At 46.5% G+C, this 16,138-nt stretch overlaps 1 protein-coding gene across 1 annotated transcript; it reads left to right on the forward strand.

Annotated features, from left to right (window-relative positions):
• Nucleotides 1-106: 106 nt before the first annotated feature.
• ZNF641 (zinc finger protein 641) lies at nt 107-13,433 on the forward strand. The gene is made up of 6 exons (XM_046679185.1): nt 107-224; nt 2,953-3,161; nt 3,749-3,840; nt 5,264-5,393; nt 6,033-6,146; nt 7,011-13,433. The coding sequence occupies exons 2-6, from the start codon at nt 2,978-2,980 to the stop codon at nt 7,763-7,765; spliced, it is 1,275 nt and encodes a 424-aa protein (XP_046535141.1). The 5' UTR covers nt 107-224; nt 2,953-2,977; the 3' UTR covers nt 7,766-13,433.
• Nucleotides 13,434-16,138: the final 2,705 nt, after the last annotated feature.

The following is a 16,138-nucleotide window of genomic DNA, read 5'->3' on the forward strand; positions in this document are numbered from 1 at the left end:
CTCAGGCCAGGCCCCCGCGCCGCGGCCGGCTCGGCCGCCGCCGCGGAGCCCCGGAAGCGGGCGGGGATTTCCTGTGCCCGCCCCGCCCGCGCCCGCCGGGCAGCCGTCTCCGCCTGTCGCTGGCTCGGCGGCCGCCGGCTCCGACGAAGCGCAGGGCGGAGGGGAGGGGAGGGGCGGGCGGCGCCCAGGAGGGAGGCACCGGGCCGCAGGCCAAGCCGACCGGGGTGAGTGGGGCTGGCCTGAGGGAGTCGCGGCTGGCGGGAGGGACGCCTGGCTTCCCGGGCGGCGGGTGGGGGCCCGGTCCCCCATGGGGGCGGGTAGGAGCATCGATGCGGCCTCCGGGTCGCTGTCTTCCCCGGGGGTCGGTCCCACTGACATTCTGTGCCCGCCCCTCGCCCTGTCTCCCCGTCCCCATCGTCGCTGTCAGGCCCCGCGGGTCCCCGCCGCTGTCACTCGCGCACAGGTTACCCCGCGTCTCCTTTCTCTCCACTTGCTCATGCCCCAGTTCACGGGAAACCTGTTTTCTGACCTCACTTCCCCTGCTCCGGCTCTGCCTCTCTCGGATTCTCTGAAATCTGACCCTCTCCAGGGGCACTGTGACAAGAAGGAGGGAAGAAGCAACCTTACTCCGGAGCAGGCGCCCGTCCCGCCCACGCCCCAGCCGGGGCAGGGGCCGGGGTTCTGTGACAGAGCGCCGTTCGTCCCTGTGCCCTTGGGCTCCTCATTCCCATAGCAGGGCCCTGTCTCCGTCCTACAGCGCTCGCGGCAAAAACTAACTTCTGCAGGTGCCGTGCGCCCAGATAAGTGAGGAAAGGGGGGAAATGAACGCCCGAGAACCGCGCCTCCAGTAGGCCTTGGATCATCCTGGAGCCAGGAGAAACCGGGTTAGGGCTGACATCTCCACTGCCCAGGGCTGGCTCTGCGAGTGAACATCTTGGGAAATGCAGTCTGAGGACAAGTACCCGCCCCTCCTTTGCTGAGATTTTTGCCAGCGCTTCCACAGGTTTTCTGTCAGTGGTCTGGAGAGGCTCGCCGCTGGCCCCGTGGGCTCTGCAGCAAGAGGCTTCCCATCAAGGGACTCTGGGAAGATGGAGAAATGGGTTTGAGACAGGAGTCCAGATATTTAGCTAGAGTTGTAAAAGCCCTGAGGGAGGATTTGTGAAGAGAGCTAGAGAACAAGGAAGACTTCTGGTGAAGAGGGGAATCTGTGCCTTATGTGTTAAAACTGAAGCGAATACAGGGGCTGGAATTCAGAGGAGAGAGCTAAAATGGAAGTTTCCCTTTATTGCTTTATCATGAATTTTCCTTTCTCATGAGAAGTCTCGGAAAAGGAAACCTCCCAATCTGGGAATCAGTCCAGGATGCTCTCATGAGGCCCTGAGACATCTTTGGACTTCTGAGATGAAAGGGGAATTTGTTCCCTTCCTGTGTATTGGGCTTAGAATTCCCACCTACCTCTTTTGTCAAAGACAAATAGGCAAGAAAATAAACAACTTGGCATCTGTCATTGCCTATCTTCTGCTCCTGGTTCTTGCATACATTATTGGATGGATGTGAGTGAGCCAGGATAGTTACCAAGGGTCTGACCTGTTTTTGGAAGCCTTTCAGTGGCTCTGACTGCTTGGGTGTTGAATAAGAATCACAAAAATATGATGTTGCCAAGCAGAAAGGGACTCTGTGCAGTCTCATAGATTATTTCTCTGCCATAAGGCAGGGAGGCCTCTATCACAACACAAGTGGAACCTGTCCTGCTCCTAAGATGTCCAAAGAAGAGCCCACAACCTGGTCCTGTGCACTGCAGGATTATTGTTAAGAATTTTTCTTATCTAACCTAAATCTTTTCTCTTGCAATCAGGAGAAGAGATCTATATAGAGATAGAAGACATCTGTTTTTTTATTCATTGGTAGCCTCATTCATCAGCCTTCTTTCCTAGGCAAGAGAAAACTGTCCATCATTGTTAACTTTTCCCCAATAGCCATATTTCCCACGCCTTTCTTCACTGTTCTTTCTTCGATGTACACACTCTGGCTTCTCCATACCCTTTTTAAAAACTGAATACATTTTTCTAATGATATCTGAGTGATTCTTTCCTGTGTCTCAGGTTCTTTCCTGTGTCTTAAATCCCGGAGCTGTTAATTCACCCCATGTTAGCACCAACTGGTTCTCCTTTTTCCACTTTTAGTTCAAACACTTTCTGTTCTTTTTTACTTTTCCCAATTAGACATAAGCGCCTCACTAATCAACAATTTCTCTTATCCGTTAGGGTTGCTTTCAAGTCTTAGACCTGCTTTCCAAGTTAATGGTCTTTCTAGCACATTTACTACCAGTTCTCATTGTCTACGTCAGAGTGACAGGTTATAGGTCTGTTTGTTGAGGCTTGTCCTAAGTGAGGCACCATTTGGTTCAGCCTCATAAAGGAGGTGTGTGCTCATGACACATATGCCTTTTGGCTGAGACTTCTACCTATAGTAATCATTTCATTCTAAACTAATTAATGAGAATGGGGCTTGTCACAGAAAATCTTATGTGTAATTACATCCATTTTTGTTGAGTGCAAGTCTGTGTCCATTCCTTACTGAATGTTTCCAGATTGCTTACTTTACTGTATTTTCAGTGGTTGAAATTAATGGATAGCTTTTCAATTTCCAAGATTATTCTTTTTTTTTAAATGAAGTTCTTCTACCTTTTAAGGATATTCTCTTTCTACCATGAGGTCCCCAAAATAACCATTAGTGACTTTGCTGTGTAGCACCTGCTCATTTCTTAGTTCCTCCAAGAGGCTTGGCTCAGGCTCAGTTGATTGGAACACACATCAAGCTTTTAAAGTTCATCTTCCATCAAGCTCCTCTTATCCACTTTCATCTTTTCTCCCTGGGCTGTTCTCCATAACTCCCTTAGGAATATTACCTCTTTCCATTTTCATGGGGACAGCTGATATGAATTTGTTCCAGGTCACAGTTTGGGTTTGCAGCAAAAATGCTTTCAGAACAGACAGCAGCCCTGGGGACAGGATGGGAGTCAATGAATGTCCAGCTGGATGGAGCAGAGCCCCAGGTGGAAAGGGGAACCCAGGAAGAGGGGCCATGGAGAACAGCCCCAGAGCCCCTGGAGCACCTGTGCTGTGATCTTGAAGAGGAGCCCCAGTCCCTTCAGGAGAAGGGTGAGAGCCCAGAGGGTGTGTGTGTGGGAAGCACAGCACAGAGCAGTCTCCTAATCTCTGTTCAAAAAGTATAGTTGATCCCCAAATTGCTAGGACTGAACAGCATAACCAGTGCCAGGACTAGTCCATTCTTCCTGGGCCCTCGTCACAGGAATTTAGGAGCTCCTGGATTCTGCAAACCATATAACTGGGCTTCTCCTTCTTGTATAATTGCTCCCTCCAGTGCTGCAAGTGCATGGTTAGTGGTATTGAATGTAGGAGACAAAAGAAGTGACAGCAACACTGATTACTGTTGGGGAACACACCCAGTAAGATGCACTTTGCAAGATGAAAATTACATTCAAATAATATCAGTTCACATCACAGCTAGTCTTGTAGAGATGGAGGACATAAAAGCTCTACTAAGAACCAATCAATACCCTTACAGACCATCTTGAGGGAAGGTCTCTTGTACTACATTTATGCATTTGAGTTTTACCAATGGGCATAGATATAGGACAAAATGTGACCCTTAAGCCCTTCTAAAATGGGGCCCAGGGTCTTACTGGGATGATCCATCTCTAATGGTTCCTTTCTCCCCTCCCCAGCTCAGTCTGCTCCCTGGGTTCCTGCCATTCCCCAGGAGGGGAGCACTGGAGACTGGGAGATGGCAGCGGCACTTCTTGCAGCTGGATCACAGGTGGGCTGTGTGCTTCCCTTGGCCTCTACCAGGGTCTCATCACTGCTGCCTTTCCGTAGCCTTAGCATCATCCCATTGATTTGTAGTTTCACATGGTCACTATCAGTATGTTCATCTTATAACTGAGCAGATTCTCTCCCTTTCCAAGGGGCTCATAATACGCTTGAAAAAATGAATGGAGGCATAACAAGAAGAGGGGAATTCCTAAAGGTTAGGTTTTCTTTTTTTTTTTTGGCTGTGTTATCCACAGGAGGATTTTAAGAACAATTCATTAATGTCCTTTAAGAAATAAATCTGGGAGCCAGCCCTGATGGCCTGGTGGTTAAGGTTTGGCATGCTCCACTTCGGTGGCCTGGGGTTTGCTTCCTCGGCACAGAACTACACCTCTTGTCTGTCAGTAGCCATGCTGTGGCGGCAGCTCACATAGAAGAACCAGAAGAACTTACAACTATACACAACTGTATATACTGGGGCTTTGCGGGGGGAAAAAAGGAAGAAAAAAGGAGGAAGACTGGAAACAGATGTTAGCTCAGGAAAAATCTTCCCCTGCAAAAATTAAAATAAAAAAAAGAAAGAAATCTGGAAAAATTGAGAGGACCTGAAGGAAGCTTGAAAGAACATAAAGTGGACAGGATTGGGTGGATGATGGAGATTTATGGAAAAAAGAGAAGATAGAAAGATGTAAAGAGGGGCAGAGCAAGAGAGAGAAAAATAGGTGTAGATTCAGAGGCAATGGGAGAGCCATGGAAGGATAATAATAACAGTAGTAGCTACACTCCCAGAGTGCTTACCATGCTTGCTATTCTCTGAGTGCTTCGTGTATATTAACTCATCTAACCCTGAGAGAGACTCAACTGTCCCCATTTTACAGTTGATAAAATAGAGCAGGAAGAGATTGAAGCATTTGTGCAAGGTCACACTACTAATAAGTGGTAGAGCTAGGAGTCATTTGGCTCCAGAATCTGGCCTCCTAACTGCCATACTATGCTGCCTCGAAAGATAAGGATATGGCATGACAGGGTTGGGGAGAGAAAGAATGTTCTGTCTGTATCATTTTGTGCTGATAGGAAAGGAAAGGTCAAGTGGAGTAAGGAGGAGCTAGTACACAATTTTTGCAATGAAAAGAATAAGACAGGTGAGAAGAGACTGGGAAGACACCTGTAGTTAAACAGGAGCAATGAGTCTGTGGTGCTTCCAACTTCTCAGGGTCCCACTTGGGAAGCTCCTCTATAGACATTATCCTCACTCACTGACCATTATCTTTACCCCTCTCCTCATTTCCCCTTCACCAAAACTGTGAGGGACCTCTGGGCAATTCTTCTAGGTCCTTTCCTGCTCTCTCTCCTCTCCTACATGAGCCTTTTATACTGAGAACACATTTTCCTTAAGGAACAGCTGCTGACCAGGCTACATTTTGTTTCAGGGCCTGGTAACCATCAAGGATGTGTCACTGTGCTTCTCTCAGGAGGAGTGGCGGAGCCTGGACCCCTCTCAGACAGACTTTTATGGAGAATATGTCATGCAGGAAAACTGTGGGATAGTGGTTTCTCTAAGTAAGCATGACCTTCCCCAGCCACTAAAAGATTGTACTCTGGGAGGATGGAGCCATCTGCTCCAAGGATGTTGGGCAGTGTCTGTCTAGGGTTCATTCCTTGGCAGGGAATCTGTCTAGGCTCCCACCAAAGAAAAAGAAGTAGGCCTAATCCAAGGAGAATGGAAGTGATGTGTCATTTTTTAAAAACAACAGCAAAATAATGCTGAATTATAGAGAAGAGGACTTTAGACTCTTCTTGTTTGAGAATTGGGATGTTCTTACAAAGCGTAGAGAGGACATGTAAGAGATGGAACTGAGTCCTTGGAAACTCAGAAACCATCTAGGGTAAGATGGGAGTGCAGGGGGTGGGACAGCTGTAGTCGGGCTAATTAAGTGAAGTTATGACCAGAAAGGACACTTGGGCTGGAAGTATTTGAAATTTGATTGGAAGAGAACAGATTCATTGGGAAAGAGTGTGATTTTCTAGAAGAAAGAAGAGGGACTTAACAAAAATGGGAAGAGGGGGCAAGGGAGAGGTCTGAATCTGGCCTTCTTTTATCTAGAGTTCCAAGGAATAATCTAAAAAACAGCTTTTTTCAGAAATATAATATTACCAGTTGAACTCATTGCCATCTCTGTTTTCCTTTCCTGTGGGCAGGATTTCCAATTCCCAAACTGGACATGCTTTCTCAATTAGAAGGAGGGGAAGAACAATGGGTCCCTGACCCCCAGGACTTAGAGGAGAGGGACATCCTGAGGGTCACATATACAGGTAAGGACCTAGAATAGACTTTCAGCCACTGCCTTCACCCCTCTTGGAGTGTCATCATTACGTGTCCTTCTGATCCCTCCTCTGCCTCAGAGAGTTACAGAGTTGAAGGGTTTAGAGATCTTTTTCTTCAAAAGCAAGACAGTGAAGCAGAAAGGTTTAGAGGGCAGGCTCTGGAGCCAACTTTGTGGATTTGAATCCAGGACCATACCTGTGGGACCTTGGAAAAGTAATTAACCTCTCTTTGGGTTCCTGATCTTTAAATTATTGTGAGATTTAAAATGTTAGCCTAGTAGAACAGTATCAGGCACATAATAAGCACTCAGTAAATGTTAATTGTTGTTGTTATTGTTCAACCTCCCACCCATTGTGGAAACGCCTTCCACAGAGTCTCTAGTATTGCTGACAGGTGGTCACCCAGCCAGTGATGACTGCAGCACATTCCGTAACTCTCTCCATCTGTGCTTAGGCAGGAAGATGGTGATTAATAGTAAATAAATAAAAGAAATAAATAACAACAATAACATAAGACCATTTACTAAGTGCTTACTATGTGCAGGTGCTGTGCTCTCTACCTTATAACACCTACATTATAATTGCTCCCATTTTACAAAAGAAGAAATGAAGGCTTACAGACATTAAATGGGAAAGCTGAAATTCAAAATTGGGTACTCTGCCTCCTAAACCTAGGATTTTAACCTCTACATGTCTTGCACTGTCTTGTACAACATTAGAAGCTGTTTTCTCAGGACTCCTGGGGTGAGGTTTAGGCCCCTAATAGGTATCATACAGCCTCCCTGTGACTTGGCTCCTGGGGTACTCTCTTGTGACTCCCCTCTTGGGATCGGTATTTTCCCTTCTCCACAGGAGATGGAAGTGAGCATGAGGGGGATACCCCTGAACTAGAAGCAGAACCTCCCAGAATGTTATCTAGTGTGTCCGAAGATACTGTGCTCTGGAACCCAGAGCAGGATGAGAGCTGGGATTCCATGTCCAGGAGCTCCAGAGGAATGCTCCTAGGCCCACCTTTTCTTCAGGAAGATAGCTTCTCAAACCTTCTGTGTAGCACAGAGATGGATTCCCTGTTAAGACCGCACACATGCCCCCAATGTGGGAAACAGTTTGTGTGGGGCTCCCACCTTGCCAGGCACCAGCAAACACACACTGGGGAGAGGCCCTACAGCTGCCTCAAGTGTGAGAAGAGCTTCGGGCGAAGACATCACCTGATCCGGCACCAGAAAACCCACCTACATGACAAGCCCAGCAGGTGCTCTGAGTGTGGCAAGAATTTCCGATGCAACTCCCATCTGGCCAGCCACCAGAGAGTGCATGCAGAAGGCAAATCCTGCAAGGGCCAAGAGGTTGGAGAGAGCCCTGGGGCTAGGAAACGGCAGCGCGCCCCACCGGCACCAAAGTGCCATGTGTGCACCGAGTGTGGGAAGAGCTTTGGCCGACGGCACCACCTGGTGAGACACTGGCTGACTCATACAGGGGAGAAGCCCTTTCAGTGCCCTCGCTGTGAGAAGAGCTTCGGCCGTAAACATCACCTGGACAGGCACCTGCTGACCCATCAGGGACAAAGTCCCCGGAGCAGCTGGGACAGAGGGACATCTGTCTTTTGAAATCTGTTTCTGCTGCAGCTGTGGTCACATCTGTCAGCTGGTGCTATCAGGAGTCTCTGCCAGAGCTGCCCCTCTTCTGCACCTCAGTGGCCAGATTCATAAGCCCTGGCCCCATCCCCAGAAAGATGAGGTTTCAGTTTGGGCCAGAGCGTTTCTCACCAGTTCTGTGAGATACCACATAAAATAGAATCCTTTGGGCAAAACTTTTGGGAAACAAGTGCTTACATGGGCTGATATTCAGCCTGAGCCCATTCTCAAGGGTACAGTGGTACTAGCAATTTATGACTGAGGTCCATTTTGATTGGAGCCTATGCCATACCAGTTGTTAACTATTTTGAGTATCACATTTGTATACCATAACTTTTATACTCTCTCTATATGTAGAGAGAGAGAGACTCTACTGGCATATTAAAGGCTCTGAAAACTTATGCAGCAGAACAAATTGTTAAGCCTCCTTTAATGCAGTGTTTCCTAAATTTATTTGACCTCAGTATCCTTTCTATCTCACATCCCACAGAACTGGTGACTCCATGAAACACTCTGGTGAACACTGGGTTAGAGAGTAATGAGGAAACAGGAAAAAGATAGTGATCAGGCACCCAGAGCCCCCTTTTTATATTCAAATGAAAGCCAAGGGGCAGACCTCATTCCTGGGTGGGTCTATCATCCTTACTCCAATCATCCAAATATATATCCACACCTCTCACCCCCACCTGCTGAAAAATAGAATAACCTTTTCACCCCCTATTCCTGTTCCCTTCATCCTGCACATACATATATCCAGCTGAGAGATCACACTACAATGCTAAGAGATGACCTTTATACCCACAAGTAACCCAGGCCCACACAGAAGAAAAAAACTTTATCCCCTTGAACAGACCCCTCTCCTCTTGACTGTGTCTTTATGTGTCTATGTGTATCTTTGTGCAGAGCATGCAAAGTGCAAACTGTACAAGCTAGATTTTCTAGCGGTTGTGTTCTGGGGATGAGGGTAGTAGGGATTGTATGGGGTTTTTTGTTTCTGTTTCAAGATAGGAAGTAACCTGAGCGATGATTAAGGGAGCCCTAGTGGAAAGGGTTAAGTGGTGGGTTATGTTGTGGGCGTCGAGGTATAAAGCCTTCCCCAGTATCACTGAGGTCAAGGCAACTGTGGATATATATGTCTACCTCTGACTCTCTGGGCTACAGATTCTTTTTGCCTGGGAGGAAGGAGAAAGAGGCATCCTCAGTAAGGCAAGCTTTTTCTTGATTTCAAGCAAAGTGCGTGTAGAAGCTTTGTGTCGAGTGGGGTTTTTGTCTTGTTTTAAGTGCTGGGAAATGAGGGCAGGAATCATAGTTGCAGGTTGTTGTCATCACTCTCGTTTGACCTTGATTGCCTCATCAAGGGAGCAGAGTTATTCTTGAGGATCTCATTCTCCCAGAAACAGAACTTTGGGGGAAATGGCTATGGTTTAGCTTTTCAGCTGGTGCAGGGTAATGAGCTTTCTGGTTGGTTGTCCTCCCAATTCTGGGAAGATGTCCACTCTAAGACTGTTAACTCCAGGACTTGCATAAGTGTTGTAGCATCTGTTAGTTGATGAGTTGGCCATTGTTTCTCTTTATTGATGATGTGTTAATACCAGTCTTATAATTTAAAAGTTACCTCGTATGTAGGAGCAGTTTGGGATTGGGGGGGAGAAGAGCAAAGAGGATGGAAGTGGGATATTTTTTCTTTAATGCTTAGATTCTGGGTTTTCATTAACATGCTTATTTCTCAACCACAATTGGTCAATTAAACAGGCAAGAGGAAGTGAGCTGCAACAACCTAGTTCAATGACTGTCCCATTTGCTTAGGAAAAACTGGGTGAATCACAGCTCCTCAGTCCTGGACCCAGATGGAGCTGAAAATAGGATTATTTTGCTGACTGGGCCTCTTAGATTGGATATTACTTGAGCAACCCAGCACCCACCTCCCTTCTGCTGCTCAGAGCGGCCTTCCCTCTTTGCCTGGAACATACTTCTCTTGCTGTGTTCCTAGGAATAGAGCAAAATGGCCAGGCTTTTATGGTGGCCTTGTCCTAGATCCTCAGAGACAGAAGCGTTTTAGGATCAGTATTAGGAGATGCCCCAAGTAAGAGGAAAGTAATGGATTCCAGTGGTAAAACTGGACTATGCCATTTCTTTTACCCTCCCACTATGCCTCAATTCATTAATGCAAATCATCTATATGTAAGCAATGGTTCAGAATCTGTTTGGGGTCACAGACCCTTTTGAGAATCTGATAAAAATCAGAAACTCACTTTGGAGAAAAATACATATTAGCAATTTGCTGCATTTTGCATACACATTTAGCAGGTTCAGAGCCCATCCGTGGAATCACTAAACTGAGGTCAAAGAAAGGAAGATACCCTGACCCAGTATGGTCATTATATATATTTGTGTCAAGAATTACAAGGCAAGGATCACTAAATATTTTAAGGACTAAGATACCAGAGGCAGTAGGGTATAAGAATAGTCTGGTCTTTAATGACTAAATGGTATTGCTTACATTCTACTCTGTTTTTTAAAAAGAGATATGACATGCTGACAAATGCAGCTCCTCACAAACCTTGTTTTAAAGACTCGTGGGAGGTGACTCTCCATACTATCAGATCACACCTCTTAATAAGCAGATGATAACCTCCAGCCTTTGATGTGTTTTAGTAATTGTCAGGGTAGAAAGTGACGGCCCCAAGAGTAGGTACATAGCACCCAACTGAAAGGTATCGAGGAGTCTAAGGGCCTTCTGCAGAAGGGGCATCCCTTTAGGTCATTTCTCGTGTACTTCTGTCTTCTCTACCTCGGTCCAACACCACTTCCCTTGGACAAAAAATAAAATAAGCAACAGCCATTAGATGGGTGAATAGATTTGAATGATTTTTTCCCACAGGGAATCAGCCTCAAATTCCCATCTTCCTCCCAACTCCCTCTGCCAAATGTTCACCCTATCCCCTTTAAATAAAAAATGCCTCTGTGTTCTCTCTGGGCAAAATGTAAAATAGAGAAATCCATCTTCAGGAACCTGTCCCTTTTTTCCCCTCTATGGTGATTCTACCCTATTCAGGGCCCAAGTGTCCTCCCCGCCCCATCCCCCACCCCCATCAAAGTATCTCTGCAAAGCATCCCTTACACTGGAGAACATAACCCAAAGTGTTATCTTTTCCCAGAGCTGTTTACATTTTAAGCCTTACCTCTGATAGTGTAAGTGGAAGGAAAAGCTTTTCCCTTGTTAGAGTGATGTTATGCCTTCAGGAAGCTAAAGGGGTGATAATTTGGGAGAAAATCCTTCCCTTTCCAGCACTCCTGCAATCAGATCACTGTTTCCTATTTCCATCAAGGGCAATGAGAGCCCTGACTAAGAACCAGAGATGCCAGAAGACAGGTTCTTTCCATCTCTATTCAGATGCATGCACTGGGGTGAGTGGGGCTGGGCAATAACAGAAAAGTGAAATCTATTCCCTTAGACCCCTTGGAGATCCTGAGACGGCAAAATTTCCTTCTATTCCCTGGAGTGCTATATTAGGTTACAGGTCTCAAAATGTGGTCTTTGGACCAGCAGCATCAATATCACCTGGGAACTTGTTTTAGGAATGCAAGTTCTCAGGCTCCATCTCAGACAAAGTGAATCAGAAACTCTGGGGGTGAAGCCCAGCAATCAGTCTTTTAATATACGTTCCAGGGTATCTAATGTGTGCTAAAGTTTGAGAACCACTGGCTAGGAGATTCAAATTCCATTTCAATCAGTGGTACCTCACCCTCTTCAAATGGTGAGAGAGGGGTTCTTCACACTTCTGTTGTCAGATTTGTTTTCTGCAACTTCTTTAGGCTAGTTACTCCTCAGTTGTGTTACCCTTGAGTCCAAAGGTCTTCATCCTTAAATTAGTGAAAGGACTGGGTTAGTCACCAATTTCAGAAACCAGTGGGGCAACTACCAAGCTGCTGTGATTGGCTGGGGCTGGAGCTTTTAAAATGGGCACTGAGGATTTGTGCATCCAGAAATCTGAAAGGACAAAAAGGAGCAGATACCTCAAGGGAAATCCAATGTAAAACTGAAAAGCTGACACCCAAGGAAATGGTCCTCCTTTGCTAGTTATCTGGTTCTTTTCTATGCCTAATAAGTTGCCCTGGAGACAAGCAGGGTAGGCATTCAGCACAGAGGTAGAGAGTAAGGCCAGCTGTCTCAAGCCCTTAAGGACCCAAGTTTTCCAATCTCACAATTGCATTGAACACCAATAAGTGCCATGTAAGGGATTTCTAATGATGATTTGGCCTACCTTATGGGCAGGGCAACAGGAGCACCAGAGAACCCCTTGGACACAAGAAGGAACCAGGATCATTTAGTTAGATGTGACACAAGTGAGATTTGAACCCAGACTCTGCTTACTAGGTAGTGGTAACCAATTTGCCTATGTCAAAAATGCGTTCTCCTGCTTTTAAAATTCTGTCCAATTCAGGCTGTGGGAAGGGATCTGTCTTGTAGGTCATGGCCCTATTACCTCTTCTAGCTCCTTTCCTGGGCACACCCACGAGGGCGGAGTGAACTGACAGTTGCCAACCTCCCACCTCTGTGGGGATCTCCAAGGTCAGAAGGTTAGAGTGAACTTAAGTTTCTTTGGGGGAGGTCAGGAGTCGCCTTCTCCAAGGCAGAGAAGCTTGGCTATGGGTTTCTTCAACTCCAGGCCTCAGGCTCTTTCCCTCTTTCCTTTCCTGTCACCACTCTCGTTTTCCCAGTAAGCGGGGCTCTTCCTCCAGTCTTCACTCCCACTTCTCTTTTTCAGGTGATTTGGTTTGGTATTTTGTTTTGCCTGGGGAATGCCACACCTTCCCAAGGGTATTCATTCTTCCCAATCCCTATCCTTCTCCTTCCATCAGAGTTTCTCTCTTGAAGCTTCTGGCCAGTTCTGTTCCCTCATGAGCCCACTTGCTCTCTGTCTCTCTGCCTATTGTCCAGTTTCTTTTCTGTCAGCTTTAAGCCTATTAAGCAGAGTCATTCCTCAAACTTCCCACTTTCGTCCCTCAAATTCCTAGCTTGGCTGTAGCAGCTCAGCTGCCATCTCACCACTCTACATCTTTCTCTCTCTCATGCACACGTCCCTACATCCAGATTTGGCCAAGGTTGCCAGTAGTGCCAAATCCAGGCCCTTTATTCCATTTTCTACAGGCTCTTCTTCCCTGTAGCCTCCAAAGTGGCCTTCTACTTTTTGTTATTTTGATTTACTCAGTCCCTTCTTGTCTCTTGTGGCTCCTGAGAATCAGTCTCAATTCTACAAGCCATTTTCTGTGTCCATACTACATGCCAGGCACTGGCTGTTCCAGGCCTGTGAGATCTAGTTTTACCATGGTCCCTGTACTCAGGATGTTCCTCAGCTGAGCCCTCCCCTGCCACCACTTTCCTACAATGCCTCATGACACTGTGTGCCAAGGCGCCTCTTCCAGGAAGCTTTGGGGGTATATACCCACTTGCCATCCAACCTATCTGCTCTGTGCCTGCCAGATTTCTAGCCATTGTCTGACTTGGTTCCCTCTGATGGACTGTGAACTTCCCAAGGATTACCCAATGGGGGACTTTCATCTGTATCCTTAGGGATCTATAATATGCTCTTTATGGTCCCTGTGAGTTGAATAAAGGATGTATTGGCTGTGTCATTGATTTCCTCTCTCGGTCCTCTCCTCTACTCCTCCCTCCATTCTTAGTTCTTCTCTCTTGATAAAAGGGCTGCAACAGAGTGGGTGACACCAGACAGCTGGTGGAGGGGGGGAGTCATGCAGTCTCATGCAAGCCCCCTTGGCACCCCTCCCAAAATATAAGCCTCCAGATGCCACAAGTTAGGCTTCCCTGCTTCCCTCCTGATGTTCTGGCTCTCAGAAGTCACTCCCCAGTCAGCCAGCAGGAACTCAACCCAACCTGGAGACTGGGATGAAGGGAGGGTGCAGGGGTGCAGCAGAGTGCCTAGCAGAGCCGGGCCTGGGGTGAGGCAGTGAGGGCCTAGGATGCACATTTAAGGAGGCCCTCCGTCTCAGGGTTGTCGGGGTCGTTCAAGTGCTGGCCCTGCTCTTGGGAGACCCTGACAGTGCTGATCTGGAGTCTGGAGCCTGAGGTGGTGGTGGTGACTGTGAATTGACTCCCTAGGCAAATTTGCAATAATTGGAAATTTGGGGGGAGCCAGAGGAGGCATGCACAGTTGAGGTTAGGCAGGAACCAGGTCCGCCAGACTCATTTGCCTTTGAGGGTGAAGAGGCTGGACACCTGGCAGAGCGTATTGAGAGGACAGGGTAAGAAATAGTGTGAGAGAAACGCGGAATGCTGGCATGGGGGAAACTGCCAGCCTCTGACCCACTGACAGGGCCTCCCGCCCATGTTGCTTCACTAGGGTGGGGAGAGGGATCCACCTTGAGTGCAATCCAAAGACTTTGCTCTTTCTCCAGGAGAGTTGCCTTAAAGAGCTTCAGCCTACTGCTTAGAGGAGGATTTGCCTTTTCTGCAGCTTTCTGAACACCAGCCAGGCTGTTTTGTCACCAGCCTCCCTGCTTCCTATGATTCCCTATCTTCTTGTGTTGACTCTAACTTCCCCCAATCACTTGGAGTAATACTTTTGACAAGTCTGGTCTTTCCCCTAACCAAAAAGGGGAGGAGGGGGGGAACTGACAAGAAGGGGAGGAGAAACACAGCTGTGTTGTTCATTGAAGCCCCTGTTCTCTCAGCCAGCTCCAGTGGACTATTGAAATCTGACTTCCTTCTCCTTACTCTATCAATGCCTTTCCCAGCCTCATCCCAGTTCTCATGCTGACACCCCCTCAGCCTTCAGTTCCTCTCTTCCAAATCCTTTGGCTTTGGGGGTGGGGGTGGTTTGGTGGGGAAGATTGGCCCTAGCTAAAATCTGTTGCCAGTCTTCCTCTTTTTGCTTGAAGAAGATTGTCACTAACATCTGTGCTAGTCTTCTTCTATTTTATATGGGATGCCACCACAACGTGGCTCGATGAGCAATGTGTAGGTCCATGCCCAGAATCCAAACCCATGAACCCAGGCCACCAAAGCAGAGCGTGCGAACTTAACCGCTACGCCACTGGGTGTCCCTGGAGTTTTTTTTAAGTCCTTTTGTGATATGGTGCCCCCTTAGTAACTTCCCAAACAACAACCTGCTTTCCTCTCCTTGCTGGGCACTTAGGTGTTGGCTGGAGTGATCTCCAGCCCAACGAGACAGCCTTGTCATGTTAGAGCTCCCCAGAGGAGGAGGAAGAACAGGAGAGAGCTGTTGCTTTGAGACCACTGACAAATGGAGATGTTTGCATGTTCTGAAAACATGCCCCTCCCCCAGCAAGAAACTTGTAAATCATTAAAACACTCAGTGTAGAAATAAACCTAAACTTCTGAACTTTACCTACATAAAAAAGATGTCTCATAGAGTTGAGTAGATGGTGAGGCCACACTCAACATCTATAACTGTAGCAAAAGCAGCACCAGATTTGCAGTTAAAAGTCAATTTCTAAATTGTACATTTTCTAAATATTAGCTTTTTTACTTAAGATCTAAGAGATTGAGGTGAAGGTGAAATGAATAATGCATACAAAACTACAAATTGCCTTATAAATGAAAAAGGTACAATTAACTATTACATGGAAATTTCTACCTTATTTTTGAACAAGGTACAATTTATCTGATTCTGAAAACAAGTACAAAGAAGATATAGTAAAGCGTCTCATTTCTATGTATCCACTACAATTCCCATCACCTTCCCCTCACAATAGAGAACCACTTAGGTTTTTTTGTGTGTGTATCCTTCCAGAGTTTCTTTATACAATTGCGGAGAGAGATATTTTCACTTTACACAAAAGGTAGTCTGGTAGACTCATGTCTTGAATGTTTTTTTTCATTAATGTATCTTGGGGAGCTTGTCATAACAACACATAGAGAATCTCCTCCTTTTTACAGCTGCATGCTGTTTGTATGGAAGCTTCACATGTAGGCCGCCGCCTAGTGATACTGAGTGTATTTCCATTTTTTTGTTAATGCTGAACTAAATACCATGGACATAAGTCTTTGCACAAATGCATTTATATCTCAAAGAAAAATTCTTAAAAGTGGTTCTGCTGGGTCAAAGGATATTTGCATGTGTAATTTTGAAAGCCATATTCCCTCCATTGGGGTCATGGAGATTTACACTCCCAGTAGCATTGTATGTGAGCACCTGTTTCTCCACAGCCTCACTGATAGAGTAGGTTCTCAAACATTTTGGATCGATTAAAAATGCTGTCTTAGTGTTTTGATGTGCATTTCTCTTATGAGTAAAATTGCACCTTTTTCGTATTTTTAATAGCCATTTATATTTTTGTTAACCGTTTCTTCCACAACCATCC

Source organism: Equus quagga, chromosome 1 (assembly GCF_021613505.1).
Source record: "Equus quagga isolate Etosha38 chromosome 1, UCLA_HA_Equagga_1.0, whole genome shotgun sequence".
In the NCBI taxonomy this organism is placed as follows: domain Eukaryota; kingdom Metazoa; phylum Chordata; class Mammalia; order Perissodactyla; family Equidae; genus Equus; species Equus quagga.

Excerpts from the sequence above, each read along its gene's own strand:
- ZNF641 (XM_046679185.1), top strand. The coding sequence starts at position 2,978 with ATGCTTTCAGAACAGACAGCAGCCCTGGGGACAGGATGGGAGTCAATG. Across the intron at positions 3,162-3,748 it reads CCAGTCCCTTCAGGAGAAGG|CTCAGTCTGCTCCCTGGGTT; the intron begins GTGAGAGCCCAG and ends TCCCCTCCCCAG. Across the intron at positions 3,841-5,263 it reads TTCTTGCAGCTGGATCACAG|GGCCTGGTAACCATCAAGGA; the intron begins GTGGGCTGTGTG and ends ATTTTGTTTCAG.